This window comes from Ictidomys tridecemlineatus, chromosome 8 (genome assembly GCF_052094955.1).
Source record: "Ictidomys tridecemlineatus isolate mIctTri1 chromosome 8, mIctTri1.hap1, whole genome shotgun sequence".
In the NCBI taxonomy this organism is placed as follows: domain Eukaryota; kingdom Metazoa; phylum Chordata; class Mammalia; order Rodentia; family Sciuridae; genus Ictidomys; species Ictidomys tridecemlineatus.
This window is the reverse complement of record NC_135484.1, coordinates 49,396,909-49,421,913: the sequence shown is the minus strand read 5'-3', so window position 1 is coordinate 49,421,913 and position 25,005 is coordinate 49,396,909. Positions and strand designations below refer to the sequence as shown.

The 25,005-nt window shown below is 33.3% G+C and overlaps 1 protein-coding gene across 5 annotated transcripts in view; it reads right to left on the bottom strand.

Annotated features, from left to right (window-relative positions):
• LOC110599396 (uncharacterized) overlaps nt 1-25,005 on the bottom strand; it is a 179,535-nt gene that overhangs the window by 119,752 nt on the left and 34,778 nt on the right. For 2 of the 5 annotated variants that reach the window (XR_013424949.1, XR_013424948.1), the window contains exons 4-5: nt 24,554-24,608; nt 19,780-19,815 (exon numbers count right to left, since the gene is read on the bottom strand). Coding sequence is in view for 2 of the 5 variants with exons in the window: in XM_078019427.1 (XP_077875553.1) it covers nt 19,780-19,815 (36 nt within the window). In the remaining 3 variants the exon portion in view is untranslated. Of the gene's footprint in view, nt 1-19,779; nt 19,816-22,862; nt 23,402-24,553; nt 24,609-25,005 lie in introns of those variants that run through there. The other 3 variants (XM_078019427.1, XM_078019426.1, XR_002485341.3) reach the window with 2 other exon arrangements.

Below are 25,005 nucleotides of genomic sequence, written 5' to 3'. Positions count from 1 at the left end.
ACTTGTTCCAACTTAATGTCATAATGAATGATGCAGTGGTATTTAAGAACTTTTTTCTGCAACATTATTTCCCTTATGTTTATATTCACACATTCCAAATGGATAAATTATAAGTTTGACTACCTTAAAAACATATTTGAGAATTGCGTTTTGCATTTCTAACTTCTCATCTATAAAAAAGACATGTAGAGAAGGTGAATGAATTACCTAGTTAACTGTAAAAATTTGCCTATAAAAGTTATAAAAACTTTGAATAAATTATCATCCTTATGACACTATAATGTCTTTTCTAAACATTTTAATTGGTTGACAGAACAATAGTAGTGAAAATTTAGAAGCATCAGTTTTTTTCTCCACCAATCATTGAGGAAAAATATCTGACCTATCATGGAGCCAACGAAAAGCTTTGCAGTGTTTACATAATCTAGTGAAAGCTTTGATATGATTACTTATAACCAGTAGACACATGGGGCATGCCTCTGGATTGGAGTTTTTGTGTCTTTTTTTTTTTTTTACCTACTTATGAAAAACAGTGAGTTGATTATAGCCTTTTATTTGATTTATGTTGAACTAATTGTCAGAGTTACCAATATTTATTCATATATTTAACACATTTATTGAGCTTCAACTATGTATGTGTCAGGGTTTTAGGCACCAAAAACCTATTATGCCTAAAGTGAATTCCTAACTCATGGTGATTATATTCTGGTGTGAAAGGAAGACAATGAACTCATTATTAGATAATTAATAACAAAGTACCAGAATATAGTCTGTGTTTGAAGGAACACAGGGTCAAGGATGACAAGCATGTATGGCCAGAGTGGATGTAGATGGACAGGTTATGCAATGATCTAGGGAATGAAAAGGAATTTCAATTTTGTTCTATTAGAGTGGAAGTCACTGGAACTAGGATGATTAGAAAGTAAACACTTCTGTGTTTGTTTGGAATCTCATCTCTTGGAGTCAATTGGTAACAAATGAATCCTAATTACATAGCAAGCCAGGACATAATCACTCCAGTCTTGAACGGAATACATGATCTGAACTACATTTTATAAAAATTCTTTTCACTCTTCTTGACCAGGAGGGTGAGAATTAGGAGAGAAAGGCACTGGTTAGCTCAGCTGGGAAGTGATAAAAATATTCAGAGAGGCTGGGGAGAATAGACAGGGAGGGATGGGGGAAGTCCAGTGAATGGGTGCAAAGTAACAGGAGCAAGGAGTCTTGGTTGCTATGCATGATGGGGTGCCTCTAGATAACCCTAATGCACTCTATACTTCAAAAAGCTAGAGGAAAGGGTGTGGAAAGTCATAGCCCAACATTCTACATTATACATAACAGGTGTGCACCATCACACCCAGCTTAAAATCTACTCTCTTCTCCAGTCAACATATTGTACAATAAATCATTGGAAGTGAGATTGCTGGTATTTTTGTTTTCCTCTTTGTATTAATCTATAATTTCTAATTTTTATGATCAAAATGCAGTTTTAAGAAATATTTAAAATTTAAAGATTAAAGGTAAATTTCAAAATATGTATTAATTGGTCTTCATTATTTCAGTGACCACAGATTCTAAACTTGGACAACTTGTAACAGTCTTTCTTGTAAACTTGCAAACTTGTAAACTTGTAACAGTTGATCTTGTTATTGTTGGTTTCTTTTTTCATGGAAATAGTTTTCTAATGTTTTTTTGTTTTGTTTTGTTTCTTTTTGTCTTGATCAGTCACATATATTTCTAGTAGGTAAAGTGGCAACAGTCATATATATTTCTAGAAATGGCTTATAAATTCTTCTTAAAGGATATGATTGAAATAATCAAAGAGAAATTTAAAAATAGTGCAGAAAGTTTAAAATTCACACAAATTATTTATAAACAAAGAAATTTTTTTCCAAAGAGTGGAATTTTCATGAAGGGCAATTGGTACCAGCATTTAACTTCATTTCCTGAGAAAGCATTGCTGTTCTAAGTGAAGTTATAGAGAGATGTAAAGAGATGGTGGTAATTTACTACATAATTTATTTTTTTTGTTGTTTTTTTAATATTTTAAAATTAACCCAAATTTTTAAAATGTGTATATTTGTGGCATACAACTGATGTTTGAAATATGTATACACTAAATAATGGCTCAATAGAGCTAATTAAGATACACACATGCTTATTGTTTCTCTCTCTCTCTCTCTCTCTCTCTCTCTCTCTCTCTCTCTCTCTCTCTCTCTTCTCTCTCTCTCTCTTTTTTTTTTTTTTTTTTTTGGTACCAGTGTTTGAACTCAGGGGCATTCAACACTGAGCCACATTCCCAGCCCTATTTTGTATAGGGCTGTATCCTGTAGAGACAGGATCTCACTGAGCTGCTTAGCGCCTCATACTGAGGCTGGCTTTGAACTCAAGATCCTCCTGCCTTGCCTTCCTGAGCTGCTGGGATTACAAGCATGCGCCATCACACCCAGCTTAAAATCTACTCTCTTAACTTCAGTCAACATGTTGTACAATCATTGGAATTTATCCTCCCATCTAACTGAAATATTGTACCTTTGGACCAACATCTCCCCCACACTGCTGGCAAACCACAGTCCCTGAAAATCATCCTTTACTCTCTGCTTCTCTAAATTCAATGTAAGATTGCACTTGTAAGGACATCCTGTGTATTTGTCTTGATGCATCTGGCTTAATTCTCTTAACACAATGTCCTGCAGACTCATCTATGCTGTCACAAATGACAGGATTCCCTTACTAAACTGAGTATTATTTCTCTGTGAATGTACCACATTTTGTTAATGCACTCATTTGTTGATGGACACTGAGATTGATTCCATGTCTTGATTATTGTGAATAATGCTGCAATGAATGCAGGGATGCAGATGTCTCCTTAATATACTGATTTCATTTCCTTTGAATATAAAACCAGTAGTAGTATTACTAGATCATATGGAAGTTTTTTCTTAATTTTTTAAATAACCTCCATATAGTTTTCCATAATGGCTATACAATTTACATTACCACAAATAATGCACAAGAGTTCCCTCTTCTCTATATCATTGCCAATGCTTATTATCTTGTCTTTTTGATAATAGTCCTCTTAACATGTTTAAGGTGATAACTCATTGTGGTTTTAATTTGAATTTTCCTGATTATTGGTATTTTTAAATACTTTTCATATACTTGTCCAGTTGTAGATCTTCTTTTGAGAAATGTTAATTCATATCATTTGACTATTTTCAATTGAGTAATTTGTCATTGGTGCATTTTTTTCTTCTACTAACTTCCACATATATTTTGATATTAACCCCTTATCAGACATATGTTTGTCAAATATTTTCTTCCATTTCATGGGTTGACTATTTAGCCTGTTGATTATATTCTTTTCCGTGAAGAAGCATTTTAGTTTGATGTAAACCTATTTGTCTATGTTTGCTTTTGTTGCCCATGCTTTTAGAATCACATCCAAAAAAACTTTCCCCAGAGCAACATTATAGAGTCTTCCCCCTAGGTTTTCTTCTGCTAGTTTTACAGTTTCAAGTCTTATCTTTGAATCTTTAACTCATTTTGAGTTGATTTCTATGTTAAGTATGAATTTTGGATCACATTTCACCTTTCTGTGTATAGCTCTTTAGATTTTCCAATATCGCTTATTGGAACAATCCTTTACCTGTTATGTGTTCTTGCATCTTTGTCAGAAATCAAATGTCTGGAAACTATGGATTTATCTAAGGGCTTCCAAAATTTCCTAATTCAAAGTGACAGAAGAGTAAGCATTTTGTAAACCATTTGAGGTACTGTATTTGCTATATTCACATTCGCATTCTTGATTTTGAAAGGACCAAAGTATGGAAGAGCAGTGATGTATTTCATCAACATATCTTACATTGTTTATTTTTCCTTCAGTGTTCTAAAAAGTTATGCAAAATATTCTTTCCTGTCTTGATATATGCTATCAAAATATTCTGTCCTCTTCTCTAGCTTCCACATGCTTTATGTCTTTTCTTCTTTTTTTTTCTTTTGACAAATAGTTTATTGGTCTAATATCTAATTTCTTTTTTTCTTTCTATTTATCTTGGAATGAGTTTAAACCTCTACCGTCATGCTAAGAGTCAAGAATAAATACTGAAGGAATCCCTTTGATAGACCAGTTGGTCTCCAGTGGCAACCCCACATTACTTATAGAAGAACTGAAATAGGAATTACAGCAGACTTTTTTACAAAAGTTATGGAAGCTACAAAGAATTAAATGGAGAGACATATTCAAAGTGCTAAGAGGAAAAAAAGAGACAAGAAAAGGAACTAAATAAAAAAGATAATGGAAACAAAAAAAATGTGAATCTCAAATGCTGTGGTTAGAGAAAATATCTATCAAAATGAAGTAGATATAAAGCCTTTTCCAGATAAATAAAAAATAAGAACTATTGTCAACCGAACAGCTCTACAATAAATTTTAAATTAAGTTCTTTAGATAGAAGCAATGATCCTAGACAGAGATGAAGTATAAACAAAGAAATGGAGACCTCTGGAAATGGTTAAATGAAAGTAATCATGATAGACATTTTTGTTATCTCTAATACTTGAAAGAAAAATTATATATCTAATGTAAAAATAGTAGCAATGTATTTTGCATTCATAGCATACATAAATGACAATAACACAGAGGAGGAGAAATGAAATTGAGAGAGAAAAGTTCTTACTCTCCATCTGAAATTGCATGATGTTAGATGTTTAGAGCTAGGTGACATTGACTCATTTATAGTTTTAAGGATGAGTCAAGGGAAATGGAATGTTTAGCATTATAAATGCCAGTATAATCTGAGAGAATTTTTCTTTTTTTTAATTTGTTCTTTTTAGATACTCATGAAAGTAGAGTGTATTTTGATATATAATATATGCATGGAGTATAACTTATTCTAATTAGAATCCTATTCTTGTACTTGTACATGATGTAGAGTTACCAAGTTTGTGTATTCATATATTAGGTAGGAAAGTTGTGTCTGATTCATTCTACTGTCTTTCCTATTCCCATCCCTCTACCTTCCCTTCATTCTCCTTTGTCTAATCCAATAGATTTATAATCTTCACCTCTTCCTCCCCTCCTTTGTTGTGTGTTAGCATCCACATATCAGAGAGGACATTCAGCCTTTGGTATTATGGGACTGGCTTATTTCACTCCACATGAGAGTCTCAAATTCAATCCATTTACTGGCAAATGCCATAATTTAATTCTTCTTTATGGCTTAGCTATATTCCGTTGTGTATACAGATGACATTTTCTTTATTCATTCATGTGTTGAAAGGTACTGGGTTGGTTCCATAGTTTGGCTATTATGAATTGAGCTGCTATAAATATTGACATGGTTACATCACTGTAGTATGCTGATTTTAAGTCCTCTGAGTATAAACCAAGGACTGGGATAACTGGATCAAATGGTGGTTTCTGTTCTAGTTTTTTGAGGAATCTTCATACTGCTTTCCATAGTGGTTACACTGACTTGCAGTCCCACCAACAATTTATGAGTAAATCTTGTTTCCCACATCCTTTTCAACACTTATTATTACTTGTATTTTTTTTATAATTGCTGTTCTCACTGGAGTGAGATGGACTTTCAGTATAGTTTTAATTTTCATTTCTCTGATTGCTAGACATGTTGAACATTTCTTATACGCCAATGAGAAATCAGCTGAATGAGAAATCAGGAAAACTATCCCATTCACAATAGCCTCAAAAAATAAAATACTTGGGAGTCAATCTAACAAAAGAGGTGAAAGAACTTTATAATGAAAATTACAGAACAATAAAGAAAGAAATACAACTAGACCTCAGAAAATTAAAAGATCTCCAATGTTTTGGGATAGGCAGAATTAATATTGTCAAAATGTCCATGCTACCATAAGTGGTATACAGATTTAAAACAAGACCTATTAAAATTCTAATGATGTTCTTTATAGAAATACAAAAAGTAATCATGAACTTCATTTGGGGGGAAAAAAAGAGGCCCAGAATAGCCAAAGTAATCCTCAGCAACAAAAGTGAAGCAGGAGGCATCACAATACCAGAACTTAAGTTGTACGATAGAGCTATAGTAACAAAAATAGCATGGTATTGGCACCAAAACAGACATGAAGACCAATTGCACAGAGACAAACAAACATAAATACAGTTACATCATACTAGACAAAGATGTTGTAAACATACATTGGAGAGAAGATAGCTTCTTCAACAAATGGTGCTGGGGAAACTGGAAATCCATATATTAAAAAAAAATGAAATTTAATGCCTAATTCTCACCCTGCACAAACCTCAGCTTGAAGTGGATCAAGGATCTTGGAATTAAACTAGAAACCCTGTACCTACTAGAAGAAAAAGTAAGTCCAAGTCTCCATTATGTCAGCTTAGGAATTGACTTCCTCAATAAGACTCCTAAAGTGCAAAAAGTAAAATCAAGAATCAATAAATGGGATGGTTTCAAAACAAAAAGCTTCTTCACAGCAAAGGAAATAATAAAAAATGTGAGCAGAGAGCCTATAGAATGGGAAAAAAATCTTCACCACCATTCCTCAGATTAGAGAATTAATCTCCAGGATATGCAAAAACACAAAACAGTTAACACCAAATAAACAAATAATCCAATCAATAAATGGACAAAGGAACTGAACAGACACTTCACAGTAGAAGATATATGAATGGTCAAAAAATATATGAAAAAATGTCCAACCTCTCCAGCAATTAGGGAATTTTTTTTTATTGGTTGTTCACAACATTACAAAACTCTTGACATATCATATTTCATACATTAGATTGAAGTGGGTTATGAACTCCCAATTTTTACCCTAAATGCAGATTGCAGAATCACGTCGGTTACACATCCACAATTTTACATAACGTCCTATTAGTAACTGTTGTATTCTACTACCTTTCCTATCCCCTACTTTCCCCCCTCCCCTTCCCTCACATCTTCTCTCTCTACCCCATCTACTGTAATTCATTTCTCTCCTTGTTTATTTTCCCATTCCTCTCACAGCCTCCTATATTTAATTCTAACCACTAAGCTACAATCATTTTGAAATAACAAATTAATATGTCTCTTGTGATAAAGAAGATTAAATTATAGAAATGATATTAAATCATTTAGGTAAAATATAAATTTAAGTCTATAATCAGGACTTAAAGTTTTAGATTTATCATTTTTGTGCTTTTTGCAGTGATTATACAAATTTATGAAAAAGATGTACAGAAGCATAGTTTTACCAGGAAAACAATTTAAAAAATCTGTTACAATATATGATAAAAATAATCTCCAAAAGAGAAAGACAAAATGACAAATAAGATTACAAGGGGAAAAACAACAACAACAACCATAAATGGAGAGTTGGAAATTTGGCAAGGACATAAAAGAATAATCATGAATTCTACTCTCATTAAAATAATATGTCAAAAGAACAAATTAAAATAATAAAAATAATATGTCAAATCTATAAATTTAATATAAACTAAATTTGTGAGCAAGCTGAAAAAATTGCTTGAGTACCTGTACCAATGCAGATCTCTCTGTTACTAAGTTATTAACTCAATAAATGAATGTTGAATGAATAACCAGTTCAACATCAATCATTATATTTGAATATTTAGAGAAAATGTGTCCTATGTTTAGCCATAGCTTAAGACAAAAGGAACAACTGGTCACACTGCTCTCTTTATTTAAAATTGTTCATTATGGATTTTTAAGGTATTTTTTATTGTTATGGATATGGCACTATACATTCCTTGTCTTGATTACCATATTTTCCACAACCTCCTTAAAGTTTGTGTTCCTCACTTCTCATCCTGGTCCAAGTCATGAAGAATGATCACCAGACTGTGTCTACTGCTAAAATCTCATGTGTTATTCTAATTATAAAACAAATGAAATCAATATGTGATAAATGAGAACCCATACCATAACAACTTTATCTTCAATTAGGAATATGACCCTTTATGTACTAAAACTATAGTGGTTAGAAAGCATTTGAGATATGAACTTTTCTTCTATTATGAAAGAGGAAAACATTTCTTCCCATGAATAACTTAGAGGAAGAAGGGCAATAAGCATCTCAGGGTTATGTATTTCCCTGTTTTTATAGAACAGAGGTCACTGGCTGCAAATCAGACATACTAGAATTTTTGATTCTCCTCCCCCTGCTACTAATGCCTCTGGGAGAAAGAATCTGGAAGACTACCAGCCCAGTAATTTTTTCATTGTCTAAGGGGCACTGTGAAGAGAACCCGTCAGCAGTAGAAGAGACACAGGCCTCAACCAAATGACTGTTGCACAAGTGAGAAAAATTCATGCTTAAGGAGCAAAGATTCTTTCCTAGAACTGGTCAAGCTTATAAAATTTGTCTCTATTTTGTAACACAGTGTGAGAACATATATTTGTCTCCTTTCATAGAATGTCTGATTCCATCATCAGCCATAGTAATTGAGAGGTAGATTTTCAATAAATATTGATTGAGAATTAATACAAGTATGATATAAAACATTATTATTGTTCTCAAGTTAGAGTCCTGTTGACTTAGTTCATTATAATGAGACATTAATTCTTTATTAGAAGTGATTATTAAATACATCTAAATTGAAACTGATGTCTAGAACGTATTCCAATGAAAAGGAAGTCATTCAGCTACTCACTGATGTGTGATGTGTTCAAGTGTGCTGAGTTGGGGTGCTTTCTTGTTTTGATTTAAAGCAAAAAGTTAGAAAAACAGGATGAGACAGAAATTTCAATTGAGGTTCAGTATCTTAAATAAAGAGAAAGTAAATGCTGGGGAAAGCAAAGAGAAATAGAAGTGAAAAAGTTAAAAAATGTGGTTGACTTGAGAAATTTCAGGACAGTTTACTTGAAAGTGTGAAAAATATTATTAAGTAATTATACCTCTTTGGTGGAACTGCTTGAAAGGTTTGAAAAAGAATTATGAACTGGAGAACTTTAATCATATCCAGTAATAGGAAGGAAGCTGCCGCTATTTCAATTATAAATAAAAGGAAACATTTAAAATGGAGTTTTTCATCATTAAAAAAATTCCAATTACAATGAGCAAATATGCTCTTTAAACAAAGTTTGTGAAAGGTAAAATCGCTGACTCCCACATACTGTCAAACTCATTTTTAATCATTGGAAAAATTTTAATTGACTTTAATATTGTTTATTTTCTTTTGTTTCTTAATTATTCTTTCCATTTAGTTTTTGCTTATTTTTATAACATATACTTAGAATTGTTCCCTTTACCACATTGTTTGTGCTTTAAGATTCCTCTGCTAATTTCTTTTTCTAGAGTTACTTCTTAGTTAACCACACTGGACTCTAGCCTTGGTTTATATTTTTGCAACATAAATTAAATTCTAGTTTATCCTACTAGGTCAAAATATCCCCTTTTTTCCTGAAGAATTATTTCCAGGCATATTTAAGTTTAGTCCCTTAGGACTCTCCTTATTTTACTCAAATTTTTCCCACATTAAAAAAAAATGAACTGTTTTCTTTTAGCAAAGTTGAGCAGTTTGACATATAATTTTGCAATACTTATTCTTAATTTGGCTCTTATTATTCTAAACATTTGGATACTTATAATTTAATTTATTAGGACAGAAGTGATACTTTTCACACTGAAATGCACTAACATGAAAAATAAAAACATACAAATGCCTTGTGTTAGGCACGTGGAAAGTCTAGTTTGGAACTTGTAGTTTTTAATTGCTCAGAACTAAGATATCTGAGTCTGCATAATATTCTGATACAGGATTTTTACCTTACCCATTGTGTTAGTCCATTTTCCATCACTGTGACCAAAATACCTGGTGAGAACAATTTAAAGTAAGAAAAGTTTATTTTGGGTTCATGCTGTCAGAATTTCAGTACTTGGTGGGTCAACTCCATCACTCTGGGTCCAAGGTGAGATGGTGCATCATGGAATAAGGGCATAGTAGAGTAAAACTACTCAACTCATAGGAAGGAAGTAGAGAGAGGCAGGAGGCAGGAGTCAAGACATAATCCCCAAAAGAACTCTCTCCTCTAGCTATCCCCTGTCTGCCTATAATTACCACCCAATATAGTAGTCCTTTCAATCCATCAAATGGATTAATCCACTGATTAGGTTACAGCTCTCATAATCTAATCACTTTACCTCTGAACATTCCTGCATTGTCTCACACATGAGCTTTCAGGGAATTTTTCTATAACCAAACCATAGTATCTATTTGAGAAATTTTCTTTATTTTCCCTGGTGTTTTAAGTCTGGGTCAAAAAATGTTTGTGTCTGTGTGCATGGAAAAGAGACAATGACTGATACTGTCTTCATATCTGGAATTACACAGTACTACCTATGAAATAGATAGAAATTATATCCTTTGTCTTTGAAGTCCAAAAATTTTCAGTAGAAACATTAAAAAAGTACATTATCTTGTCACTTTATATAAGCAGAAGTGATATTTAAAAAACATAGCTGAGCAGCATAGTTTTAATATTGGCATATGGGGGATGGTTAAAAGGTGTGTAGTGGATGAACCACCTACCTCCCAGCATGGTTGCCTTAGGTGTAGTGATGACTGTGCATGTGCTCTATTTTGGCCTACACATTGCTTTCTTCATCTGTTAAGATACTGCCAGTAACCTTTCAGGAACCAGCAAACACAGGATCACATTCAGTAGAGCTCTTTACTAGAAGACACTACATGAGCAAAGTTCCAGAACCTAGAAACTATTGACAATATAAGTAAAAGACTCCAAGTCTCCACTGATCAGTTATTTGGCCTTTCGGGTCCTCACACTCTTTATCTGCAAAATGTAAGAGCTAGACTGGATCTCTTGTGTTAAACTGTATTTTTGGAGGGTGGGAGGCAGGTACAGGGAATTGAACTCAGGGACACTCGACCACTGAACCACATCTCCAGCCCTATTTTATATTTATTTAGGGACAGGGTCTCACTGAGTTGCTTAGCACCTTGCTTTTGCTGAGGATGGTCTTGAACTCATGATCCTCCTGCTTCAGCCTCCCGAGCCACTGGGATTACAGGCGTGCACTACCATGCCTAGAGTTAAACTATATTTTGAAAGCCTTAGAATTGAGCAAATATACACTAAGGTCTGCCTACAAGAGAAAACCTCAGTAAAAAAGACTGAGGTTTCCTTTAGCAGATAGATTTCTTATTGCTTTTCTATTATCTATTGTGGGTATTAGGCTTTCTATGAGAGTATGTTTGAAATAAGGTTTTGATAAGTACATATATTTGAAACCATCCAATGGCCTTTTCCATTTTAAAAGCTGGCTTTCTTATGGATTAAATATAATATGTTAAATAAATCATATATATTTTATTACAGCTTTCAGCTTTTATATGGTTTCCATATTCACCACATTATTTAATTGGGTGTTAGGGCAGATGTGATTCCTGTTTCACAACAGGGGCTCAGAGCCATCACTGGACCTGTGCTGGTAACACGGGGACTAGAATCCAGGCCTTCTTCCAAGTCTGCTATTCTCCACCATCCCTCTTCCTTCTGGATCAGATACTATCAGAGAGCTGTCATTCTTTATACTCTTTGGACTTGTTCATTCAACAGAATGATTTGTACTAATATTCTTGCAGCACGTCTGAACTCAGTGTTTGTGCACTGTTCAAGTTGACTTACAGGCATTATGTAATTAAGTGAGTTCATTACTAACACATGTTTTCACTCTATGTATGTACGATTAATGGATTCTCAGTTCTACATAAAACACCCTATTCCCTGTGCAAACCCTAGCCAAGTGTTTCCACAGGTCACTGAACACTGGTGACCACTCTGCATGTTGATCTTCATTTCTCTACATCTATTTTCTTCCACCAGTTATGCTTATCAAGAGGAAGTTGCGTTTGTTCCCTAAGTTGGTTATGCATTTTTTATAGTATAATTATGCATAAATTATGTCTTATAAAATCCTATAATATATGGCTTTGGAAGAGGTTTATTTTATTTTATCTTGGTGAAATATTGAGGGCTTGGTGCAGGTTTAATGAAAGAAAGGTACTTAAAATGCTATCAGATTAGATACAGGTGAGGAAACAATAATAAAGAAAAATAATGCACATATGGAAGGAGTATTGCTCTTAAAAGTAGTCATTATTTTGTCCAAATAATCTCATAGTACTTTAAATGAGCCTAGTAAATTGTCTAATATTTACCATATAGATGAATTCATCCTTTATTGAGGTCCAATACCAGGTCCTCAAAGGATTCATAGGTGGCATTTAAAGAATAAATCGGCTACTTAGACAACCACCAAGAGGCCCTGATAATAACCTCTCCAGAATTAAAAATTATTTTCAGTAACCTAATTACAACTTTAAAATATTAAAATGTTATATTTTTATTGCTTATGGTTATCATAAAACACTTCATCAGCCAGGCGTGCTGGTACACACATGTAATCCCAGCAGCTTGAAGGCTGGAGGATCCAACATTCAAAATCAGCCTCAGAAAATTAGTGAAGCTCTAAGTAACTTAGGGAAACACTATTTCAATGTAAACAAACAAACAAACAAATGATAAAAAGGGCTGGGGATGTGGTTCACTGGTAAAATGTCCTTGGGGTTTAATCCCTGGTACCAAAAAAATTAAAACAAACAAACAAAAAACTTGTCATCATCAACCTAAAACTTTAGATCTTTCTGCCTAAACCAAGAAGAACAAATAGAAAAACTAAAAGAATTAAAGGAACCATAGGACTGAATATAAAGTAATTATCTTTACATTGATTAAAGTGATCATTTTGATCAATTGTCAAGAAAACTGGCACCATCTAGAAAATAATTTGTGTTGATCCAAATTGAGATGGGAACATAGCCTTTTAAATACGTGTTTTAAGTGCCTGATGAAAAATCTATGACATTAATAGTGCTTGTAAAAAGGAAGATGTTTATGTTTCTGAGAATTAGAACATAGCAAGCAGTTATTAATCTGGTGTCTCCTTAAATTCACAAAAGAATCAAACAGTGTTCACATGAAGAGAACTTGAAAAACACAGACACAGGATTTGGGGAATGAGATACTCAAGTCTTCCTGAAGTGTCAGTGATGATTTTAGAGAGAAGGTACTTGAGCTGTGACTAAGAGAAGCAATTTCAAAGGTGGAGAAATGGTGAAAGCAAGAAAGAAGTGGTAGGGAAGGATCCAGGGAGGCAGCAGGCAGGACTCAGAGTGGACAGAGCGCGGAAGGCAGTGCCAGGTTTCATGAATGTGAGGCAGGGAAATATGAGTTTTCCAAAATCAGTTTCCCCAAGTTTATATTGGATTTTCATTCTCAGTCTAGGCACAGACATACAAACAACTGGTAATTCTGATAAGACAGTACTCAACAGAATGGTGCAAAAGCCATGATTTGTGTTAAAGGATAAAAGAAAGACAATTGTACCAGGTATGGAGCTACACATTCATTATGGTTTCATTTAATAATTAAAATTTTAGGAGACGGATTATTATTTTCTGCTTTTTAAGTCAACCGAGTCTTTAAAATGTTAATTGTACTGGTTTTCAGAGCAGAATCTCACAACTGCCACAGTTAAAAGTCCCATAGTTATAGGCAAAAGTCTGTGCAGGGGCCGGCAGGAGTGACAGGCTGCAGACAAACAGAGAAAAATGTGCAAATTTGGCTGGAACTCACAAGCACAGAGGCCCAAGCTGTCGACTGTGTGATCTACAGAGGGGCCACACACAGGTAACTAGATTCTTCAGACTGACATCCCGACTGGATGAAGAAGAATGAGTCCACTGGACCCACTGACTGGATACATTAACCATTCAGGCTTTACCAGAGGCCCAGGCACATGAATGCTTCCATTTTCAAATATTACTGTTGCCTCTCTAAATTCACAGAGCATTGTGGACCCAACCCAGACACATGGGGCATAGTTTAAATACTCATGTAACTTTCTCTAGGATGAGCTCAGATGGTTTTATGTATAATCCCTCATTTATGCTGGAAAAAAAAATAAGCAATTGTGATCAGGTACAAGTCATCCCTTTTAGTGCATAAAAACAAACACACATTTAACAGGGAGATATGTCTGTAACTGAGCATTATTTACTTAATGTTTTTTAAATGATTGGAATTTCTATGAGCAGCCACAGGTATCTTTAAAAATCTAACAGTGATCAGGTGGGGTGGTACACAGCCGTAATACCAGCAGATTGGGAGGCTGAGGTAGGAGGATCACAAGTTAAAAGCCAGCTTAACCAATTTGATGAGGCTCCTAAGCAACTTAGTGAAACACTGACCTAAAATAAAAATGGCTGGGAATGTGGCTCAGTGGTTAACCATCCTTGAGCTTAATCCTTGGTACAAAAAAAAAAAAAAAAAAACCAAAAAAACAAAAACATAAAATCAATAGATCAATATATAAGATTTGTGCATACTCTGTGTCATAGATATAAACTTTTAATTTACATACAGTTTTTGGTTCTGTATTGACAGATATATGTTACTTTCAAGAGCTTTATAATTGTAGTACCTGTTAATTGTGTATCTGAGATATTGCTAATTGTATGTGTAATGAAGTACATGAATCAATAATATACATTATAATTTTTATTAGTAATTATAATCATAATAAAATAATATTAAATTTGGCAATAATAAATTGTATTAGTTATGGAAATCTATCACCAGTTTTCTTTGAGGGAGTGATTCCAATTCATCTTTTTGCTTTATATTTTAGAAAAATAACTAAAAATTTCAAAAGTAAATGTAACACTTTATAAAAATCTTCTCAAATTATTATAAATTGAAGAGAGCTAGATCACATTATTTTAAATGTTTTCAATTCTTCCTTCAATGAAGGAAAGAGACCTGTTAAAAAGTCTTAATTAAATATGATGCCTTGAAACATAAAATGCCTTGCTTGTCATGATCCACTTATGCAAACTGGAATATCAATTCAGTTCCTGGCAGAATGATTAATGCATTTACATCAACAATCAGGGAATGTGGTGGCAAAGGGGTTATAAGTGTGTTTAGTTTGCCATAGGAGGAATAATTACTCTTGCTTTTGTGATTCCACCTGGGTCTTCAAAAATCAAAGGATAGCATTGTCCAGGTGTCTCATAGAACTCCTATATATAGATAAGGTGAAAAAAAAGACTTCCAGAAGCCATTGTTTCAAATTATAGCAGCACTAGCCTAATTATTACAGAAACGATAAAAAGGATTTGACTAAATGGCAAGTGATGGGCTTAAGATTGCTTACTGGGCATGAGGAATGGATTTATTTGAGGAAGATGGATCAGAGGTAGGAACAATTTGATATTGTCATTCTGTGCCCACTACTGACCATCTCTTCTTAGAGTTTGCTTTTTGACATACAATAAGATGCATGTGTTTTACTTCTAGAAATCTGAGTCTTTTTAGTGTTTGTAACAAAGTCTTAAACATGTACACCCATTTATTTATTTATACAGTATAGTTTTGATAGGAGAATTCTCTTTCAGGAAAACATATTAGTAAAAAATATTGGTAAAAATAAACAAATGCAACTTTGCTGACCAGAAAATTTATTCAATATCAATGTAAACAGAAACTTTCTTCCAGCATCATTTTTTTTCCTTTATACAGAAGTCTTTGCCTTTATCTGTCTCTCTCTTGTTTATCATATTCCTTTTTTCTTTAGATGATAGGAAGATTTTTTAAATTGCAAATTATTTTTGTTAAACAGAATTTCATCTCAATCCATCCTCAAAGGCCTTTTACATTTCCAGCGAATGTTATTCTCTTTATAAAGTTTCTGACCACATACAAAATGTCTTAGTAGAGTTTCATCAATAATACTTTTATATAATTAAACTCACCAAGTACATATTGTCTTTCATTTAAAGCTCAGCAAAACAGATGTTATTTTTAAAAAAATAATAAAAGCATTGAAGAGAAAATATGCCAACTAGATTGAAAAGAAATAGGCATACATTGAAATGGAATGCCAGAAAGAGAAAATAAAATTGCATTATTAATTTGGTGTATATTTCTTTTTTCCTTTTTTGCCATTTGAAAGGCCTGAGTGGAGCCAGAATTTCATCACCTCTTTCAAAACATAAGGATATGTGTAAAAAGCCCTGAGGTCTGAAAGGTTTATGTGACATTTTCTATAACACATTTAATTTAATTCACCTATGTTTCAGGAACTGTGATAAACACTAGGCAGCTGAGATGAGTGGACACAGTCCTTGCTGAAAGAAATCCAGTAAAGATTTTATACACACACACACACACACACACACACACACACACACACACACACGCATGGACGCACACACACACAAATGTAATAATTGATGTTTATGCAGGATGCTAAAATAACACTGATTGTAGGCACTTAGTCTGGGATATGGGTTCAGGAAAGGTCACTGAAAGATGATTCCTGAAGGGGAACTTTTAGAGAATAAATTGAAGCTGGAGGAAGTACATGTTTTCATTGTTCATAATTATGACAATATTGTCATTTGTAATAGCAATGTTACTGTTTTATTTCTGTTTTTAAAACCAATTTTGAGCCATTATTGCAATTTTGTAATGTCAGAGATGGAAGGCAAAATAATAATTCAACAAGCAAACAATGCTCATTTAACAAATATTAACATTAAGAATCAAATTGTCTAAAAAGAATATTTGCCAAGTTAACAGTATAAATGCTATTCAAATGTCAAATAGTATGACTAGAATGTGAAATATTTTAATTAATTAAGAAAAACGATCCCTGCATATTTCAAATAAATTTTCTTTACAAACATAAACCACTAGTAATTTAGAAAAACAAAATTTAAGCACGAAATATTTTGGGCGTTGGTACTAGGTATTGAATCCAAGGGGTACTTTACCGCTGAGCTGCATCCCAAGCCCATTTTACTTTTTATTTTGAGACAGGGTTTCACTAAGTTACGTAGGGCCTAAACAAGTTTCTGAGGCTGGCCTTGAGCCTTCGATCCTCCTGCCCCAACCTCTAGAGCTGCTGGGATTACAGGCATGTGTCATCATGCAGAGTATGTACTAAAGATTTTAACTGTGATTTTTTAAATGATGATAAATACATCAGAAAGCAAGTGTAAAAAATCTCATATTGAATATAAAAAAATCTAAATACAAGAAAATTCATAGTTCTAATTTAAATGGCATGTATTTCCCTCTCTCAAACACGATTCCTACTGGAATGTATGCTATTCTATTGTCTTTCATTTATTTATTTATTTTTAATTGATGTATTATGATTTATATATAAAATTGGAATGTATTGTTTCATTTTCATGCATGCACTAGTATAAATCGTTCAATTTAATTCCCCAGTTCTTCCCTTTTGCCTCCCGCTCCTCAGACCTCCTGGGTCTCCTGCTTTATGCTACTGATCATTCTTCTATTTTAGCAAGATCTCCTTTTTCCATTCCTTTTTTGCCTTTAGCTTTCATGTATGAGAAAAAATCCTTGACTCTCTGGGTATGGCTTATTTCACTTAGCATGATGTTTTTCACTTGCAACTATTTACCAGCAAATGACATAATTCTTCCTTATGACTGAGTAGATCTCCATTGTGAGTGTATATGTGTATGTGTTTATATATATATAAATGTGTGTGTGTGTGTGTGTGTATATATATATATAAATGTGTGTGTGTGTATATATATATATATATGTGTGTGTATAAATGTGTGTGTGTATATATATATGTGTGTGTGTGTATAAATGTGTGTGTGTATATATATGTGTGTGTGTGTGTGTGTGTGTGTATACATATGTGTACATACAGATATTACAGTTTCTTTATCCATTCATCTATCAATGTGTACCTATGTTGGTTCCAAAACTTGGCTATTGCGAATTAGGCCACTGTAAACATTGGTATTCACATATCACTATAGTATGCAGATCTCAGTTCTTCTGAATAAATACCAAGGAGTGGAGGATCTGGGTCATATGTTGGTTCCATTCTTAGTCTTTTGAGGAATCTCCATTCTGCTTTTGAAATGATTATATTAATTTGAAGTCCCACCATTGATGTATAAGTGTACATATATTTCTGCATCCTTACTGCAATTATCTTGATTTCCACTCTGAGGTGAGATGAAACTGGTGTATTTTTGATTTTCATCTCCCTGATTGCTAAGAGTGTTGAACAAAATTTTTTTTTAATATATTTGGTGGCCATTTCTATTTCTTCTTTTGATAAATATCTATTTAGATCTTTGGCCCATTTATTAAGGAGTTTATTAGCTTTTTCAGTATTAAGTTTTTGGGTTCTTTATATATTAGGTTATTAATCCCTTGTCATAAAAGTAGCTGGCAAAGATGTTCTCTCATTTCTAGCTTCTTTCTTCATGCCTTTGTTTCCATTGCTGTGCAGAAACTTTTTAATTTAATGCCATCTCATCTATTGATTCTTGGTTTTATTTTTTGACTTTAAGGGCTTTTTTAAGGACGTCAGACCCCACACACCAGTATGTTGGAGGGTTACCCCTATGTTTTCTTCTAGTAGCTTCACTATTTCTGGTCTAATTCCTAGGCCTTTGATTTATTTTGAGTAGATTTTTGTGCAGGGTAAGAGGTAGGGACTTAGTTTCATTCTTCTATATATGGATATTCAGCTATTAAAGAACTATTTATTTAAAAAGTTACCTTTTCTTTTACATAGGCTTTGGCATTTTGTCAAGGATCAGATGACATGTATATATGTGGATTTATTTCTGTCTTCTAGTCTGTTTCATTGGTCTTTCTGTTTTTATGCCTATATCATGCTGTTTTTGTTACTCTAGCTCTGGAGTTTAAGAAAATTATTGATTTTTCTGGGTTGATCTTGTACCCTTCTACTCTGCTAAATTTGTTTACCACATATAGAAGTCTTCTCTAGTAGACTATTTCAAAGATTAACATATTCAAGGAACTGATGCTATAGTTGGTTAGAAACTCTGCCTTTTAACTAGGCATTTTTAGCAAGTGAATTTGTCTTTTCTGCTGAATATTTACTAAAGATTACCTATCTTAATACATTTCAAGGTCCTAGGAGGAAATTAATTCACTTAATTAGAAGGAAAATTCCTTTTTCATTACCTTTGGTCTACGAAAATGATATCTTCAAGTTGTAGACTGAATTATTGAGAAAGCCCTATCCCAAGCTTAAAAGTTAATAAATGACTGTACAATAATTCAATAAATGCAAAGTTAGTCTTTCTATTTGGAGTCCATTTTGCCACTGATCTTCCCTGAATACTAACTAGGTATCTTGTAATTGTTTTGGGCCATCCAGCACTCAGAAGAATATGAGTATATTTTAATTTCCCAACAAATTTGAGCATTTGAGTTCTTGCCAATTTCTGCTCCTGCCCCAGAGATTGTCCCATCCTTCCTGTCAACTCTTTGAAAAGATGATACGCTGCCCCACTAGGTTGGCTCTCTGTGTATTGATCCTGGCCTGAAGCAAGCCTTCATTCATTATGTCTTTTTAGAAACTCCATGGTCTATTGATTACTGACTATGAAACTATCCCTACAGTCAGATCAATGCACCAAAATTTAGTATGGCCCTGTCTCTCCTCACCCATTACACTTCCAAAACATCATTGCTCAAGCCACTGAGGTTCATCATGTTTCAAGATCATCCTGGCAGACTGTAGCAAGCATCTATGAGCTGTACTTACTTAGGTTATATCTCATTAGTACATGTGATCTTGAAACATTCAGGTAATACTGGGAAACCTCTCAGAAACAATGTCTTGAGGGTTAGAGATGTTGCCTGGAGGTAGAATGCTTACCTTGCATGCCTGAAGCCCTGAGTTCAATCTCTAGCACTGCAAAACAAAAAGCAAACAAAACAAAAAAACAGTGTTGAAAGCTACTAAATAGAAAAGAACCGTTCTTTTTAAAAAAGAATATGCTTCTTTTTTTGTTGTTTTGATTCATTTTTAAAGTCATGGTAAAATATACATAACATAAAATTTACCATTTTAACCATGTTTAAGTGTACAATTCAGTGGATTCACACACATTCATGTTGTTGAGCCACCAATACTTTCACTGTTTTCCAGAATGTCTTCATCTGTCTAAACTGAAATTATCTGCCCATAAAGCACTACCTCTTTATTCCTTCATTCAGTGCCTAATGGCAACCATTCTAATTTCTCCTTCTATAAATTTGACTATTCTAGACACCGTGTTGAGGCAGAATCATTCAGAATTTGTTCTTTTGTAAGTGGCTTATTTCACTTAGCACAGTGTTCTCAAGTTTCATTCATGTTGTAGCATGTGTTGGAATGTCCTTGGTTTTTAAAGCTGAATATTTTATACATGTATAGACAATATGTGTGTACATATATACAAAAATACACTCATACATACATGTGTATATATATGTATCATATTTTGTTTATCCATTATTTTGAATAGTTAAGTAAAAGAAATAACCCACACATGCATACACAAAGAGTTTATATGTATTTTATATTAGCATTATAAATACTGCTGACAACCTAAAAATAGTCTAATTTTTTATCCATGAAAGAATGGCAAAAAAAAAAGTGGCAATTAAAAGGATGGAATGTCATTTCACATAGAGATTTTTTAAAAAATTGCATTGAAGAATAGTAAAGATGTTAAAAATTCAGTTGGATTTCAAAACCAGTGCTATAGGCTGAGCAACTGAGAGAATTATGTAAGTTCTGAGTCCCATTTTTCTCATTTTAAAAATTAGGTGACAATAGGGTTTTTCTGAAAATTCAATTGTCATTACTAAATGAAATGACATATACAAAGCACCTCTGAGTAAATATTAGCTTGCCTAGTTATTTGTGTTATTATCAGTATGCAACTTGTTGCTATATGCAACAATTAATCTGATAAACAACAAAGAGGGACAAAGAAACAACAAAGAATTTGAGGGACCCACATTCGAATGGAGAAAAATCCCTAAACTCAGAAATGCATGTTAGGGTTTCAAGACATTTTCATGTGTGCAACACAGTTAGTTCTCACATCTAAAAATGGTTTTGTGAAATAATATTAAGAGTAAAAACTCAGTACAAAAAATCTAGGAGATACAAATTGATTACAATTATTCAAACTACATTCAGGTGCAAGCATATGTACACATATATACATATACTCCCCTCAACCAAAAATAATCAATATTCATAAAATTTTACATATAAAATATCTTAAAAGTAAAAACATAATAACTAACAAATGCAAGAGATCATTTTAAAGAACTTAATTATGATGAGGTTTCAAGAATTTGGGTTAAGTGAGTGTGTTTTCACTCTAGAATCACAGAATGTCATTATTAATAGATTTTTAGGCATGATTTGGTCTCAAGTCTTCAATTCATAGATGAGAATCTGAAATTGACAGAAGTTTGAAGACTTGTTGAAAATATTGCACCAAGTAAGAGAATTCACCCTACTGGCTGCTAGTCCTAAGGCTTCTCCTCTAAACTACAAGTTTACTTCTGAACAGAATTCTGTAGAGCTCATATTTTGGAAGACTTCGATGTATTTTATTGTCCAGCAGACTATTTTCTCTTCTTCTCAATCAGATGAAGCATACAGAACTTGATGTAGAGTTGTCTCTGTTAATGCATTTTCAAAATTAACTTTCTTAAGAATTTTATTAAAGGAGAGTCTTTATATTTACATATAATACTTCAGGCTCTTCATAAGATTTATTATACTGTTTATTGCAGTACACAATACTGACAAGTATTGAAGGCAATATAATTTTTAATTTTCAGTTTTGTTAAAGTCATGGAAGGCATAGTGGTAGTAAATATTCTGATAGCTGATAAAATGTGATTAATAAGTCAATGTTCCACTGGTTGTTCCTTGGTCTACGGTATTATTATATTGGTACCTTTTTGATTCTTATTCAAATGGGGATTTGCTTCCTTATTGCTTTGAAATTTCTTTCCTGCATTTGATTAAGTGACTCAGTGAATTAACTTTTAAAACCTTGTTATCATGGCAGAAAAATAAATTTTCAAATTTTTATTGTCTGTATATGTTAACTTTATTATGAGTCACATAGTAGAGATCCTCTCAGAGGATGAGAGTACTCTAACTTCATTTTGTTATTTCATGGAGATCTTTCCTGAACTCTTTTTCCACCCATTTTTATTGGAAAGCATACTGCTTCCTAAAAGACTGATAGAGAAAATTTGAATGATAATCCAAATATTTTCTTGGCTCACTGAAAGAGATAAGAGAGTCTTGGCTTAGAGAAAGCCTCTTATTTTGCTATACATTTAGAAAGCATCCAGCATATTTTCTATACAGTCAACACAATCTTTGAGGCCATCTGCAGTTTGCAATAAATTTATGATATAGTAGCTTAAATTGATGGGATAATGAGCTGCTGACAGACATGTTTTTCTAAATTGATATTTAAGCATGGTGCAGCCAAAGTACTTGGCATGAAATAGCAATGGAAATGAGGGTTGTGTGGCTCCATACTGCAATGCAAGCTAAAAATACTTAAAATCTAAATTTTACCAGTCTGCTTCAGTTCTATCTTATAATCTTTGGTAAAATGTTACATTAACTATTAGAAAGAGTGTAGTACCTCTTTTTCTCTTCTATGTACATAAATACAGCATTCCAATGATTGAAAAGCCCCATTGAAAAAGCAAGTGTCATTTTAAGTCAGCACACTTTGGAAAAACTTACATGTATTGACTCATTAAATATAAAACCAAAATCAAACAAACACAAAAGTAAACCAATCCAGTGGGGAAAAAATATATATATTATGGTGGGGAAATAGTGGGAAGAGACACTTTTAACTTCAAATTATTTTTCAGGATTCAGTCTGTTTATATTTTGGTGTCATTTTCTAAATTCTTAAGAGATTTTTCAATTGTATACACACACATACATACACACTCATGTTAATAACTCAAAGGAGCAAACTATTTTGTAGAAACAAAAAAATTGACAATACTTTTTCTTTGTTTTTATTTTTAATCTTTAGTTTGAAGCTAAGTAATGATACTGTTTCTGAGAGTATGGGTTAAAGACCTCCTTACACCTCTCAGTATAGTTTCTTAAAAAGAAAAGATTTTTTTTCAACAAAATATTTGCACTACAAAAGCTATATTTACGCTTTTATTTTAGGAACTAATTTATTGTTGCTATTGGATATTTAATTAACTCAATCCACAGATCCTTATTAAGTCTTAATACATAGAGATCCACTCATGCTGCCCTAAGGCAGAGTTTTGCCAGTCCTGCATGTGAGTGGTCTTTTTCCTTAGAGTCCCATGATGTGTATCCCAGGTTAAAGGCAAGACTCCATAGATGTGTATTCAGTACAAAAGCAACTGGAGGGGTGTCCGGGGTGCCAATTCTGAAGTTTCATTTGCCTTCCACTTTCCAAAATTTTAATTTCCTGGTATAAAAAATCCTCATTGTTATTTATACTCTCTCCACCTGCCCCCACCCCACACACACTTATACATATACCCTGACCAGGTCTTATTCCCATATGCCTTGGGGGCAAGACCATGTGTGAAATAAGCAGATACATACTATAGAAAGCATTCTTGTATATAAATGGATTTTGGTTGATTTTAAATGTACTGTTTATCAATAAAAGAAACAGCTCCAAATATAACCAGGTGCTACCCAAACTGCTAAGTGGAAACTAAAATACTATAACAGTAAACTAGGGCTAAATTAATATGTAAAAATGTTAGTATTATATTAAATTTAAACTGTGAAGCCTGTTTCTCTTTCCCATAATTTACATTCACAAAGACATAGACTGGCACCTCAGTTATCCCAGAACCACTCTTCACACTTAAATATCCTTCCCAGGATATGTGTTGTTTGCAGGTGCCGATGACCACTTCATATAGTACTTGCAACTACCATGCAGAGCACTCAGTTCTGAGGTTGTGTGAATTTGTTCAATTTCAGGTTTCATTAAAACTCAACAGTCTGCTTAGCTTTTATAACATTCATAGTGATTACAGAGGCCACATATTGCAAGCACTTGCTTTGGATTTAAGTTCTTGAAAAATATTGCAAGTGATATTTTGTTAGCTTTGGATTGAGTCTTTCAAAAGAAATTCAGATAGACAATTGTAAAAATTTAAAACTAAATGAGTGAAGTACTTTGATGTATATAAATCTAAAATTTAAGAAAAACTAACTAGGGGCAGGATTTTTAATATTGAAAGAGTGAAAGATCATTCAAAAAATATTCATTGAGCATCTATTAGGCATTAAATACTTCTTAGGCTCTTGGGGTAAAGGCATGAGCCAAAAAGCATCCTTGTTCTCATGAAAATTTTACTTTAGTAGGAGAGACAGGCAAAAAGTATTTGTATAATGGAATGCTAGATATTGATAAATACCACAAAAAGAAAAGCAGCACATGGTCTAGAGAGTGACGTATGAGTGGGCAAAGTGGGAGTGCATGTGAAGATAAGGCAGTAAAGAAATTCTGCTCCCATCAGCTGACAGATGAGTACAGACCATAGGGAGGGAAAGCCATAGGGAAGTGGGGTCCACCCCGCAAAGGCACTGATGGTCCTACCATGACTCCAAGAGTTGGTGAATTCAAAGAATATCAGGTCAATTGTTCCATGTTGCTGTAAAAAACAGGGAGAGCATTTAAAAACAATGTTATAGAAGTCACCAACGCAAGGTCATGAAAGGTCCTTAGGTCATGTTTGAGTCACTCCAGTATCCAATAAGTACAAAATCCCCTTGAAATTATTTTTACCTAGAGAAAAAGAAAAGTGCAGTCATCCTTTACTAACTGTGGGGCATTGGTTCCTGGATCTCTCACAGACACCAAAATTTATGAATATTCTTTTACCTAAAATGGTACATTTATTTGCATATACTCTATACTCAGCATCCCATGTGCTTTGTCATCTGTGGATTACATAATACTTATAGTACCTAATACAATGTAAATTCTGTGTAAATAATTGTTACACTGCTTAGGGAATAATGACAAGGAAAAAAGTCTCTACATGTTCA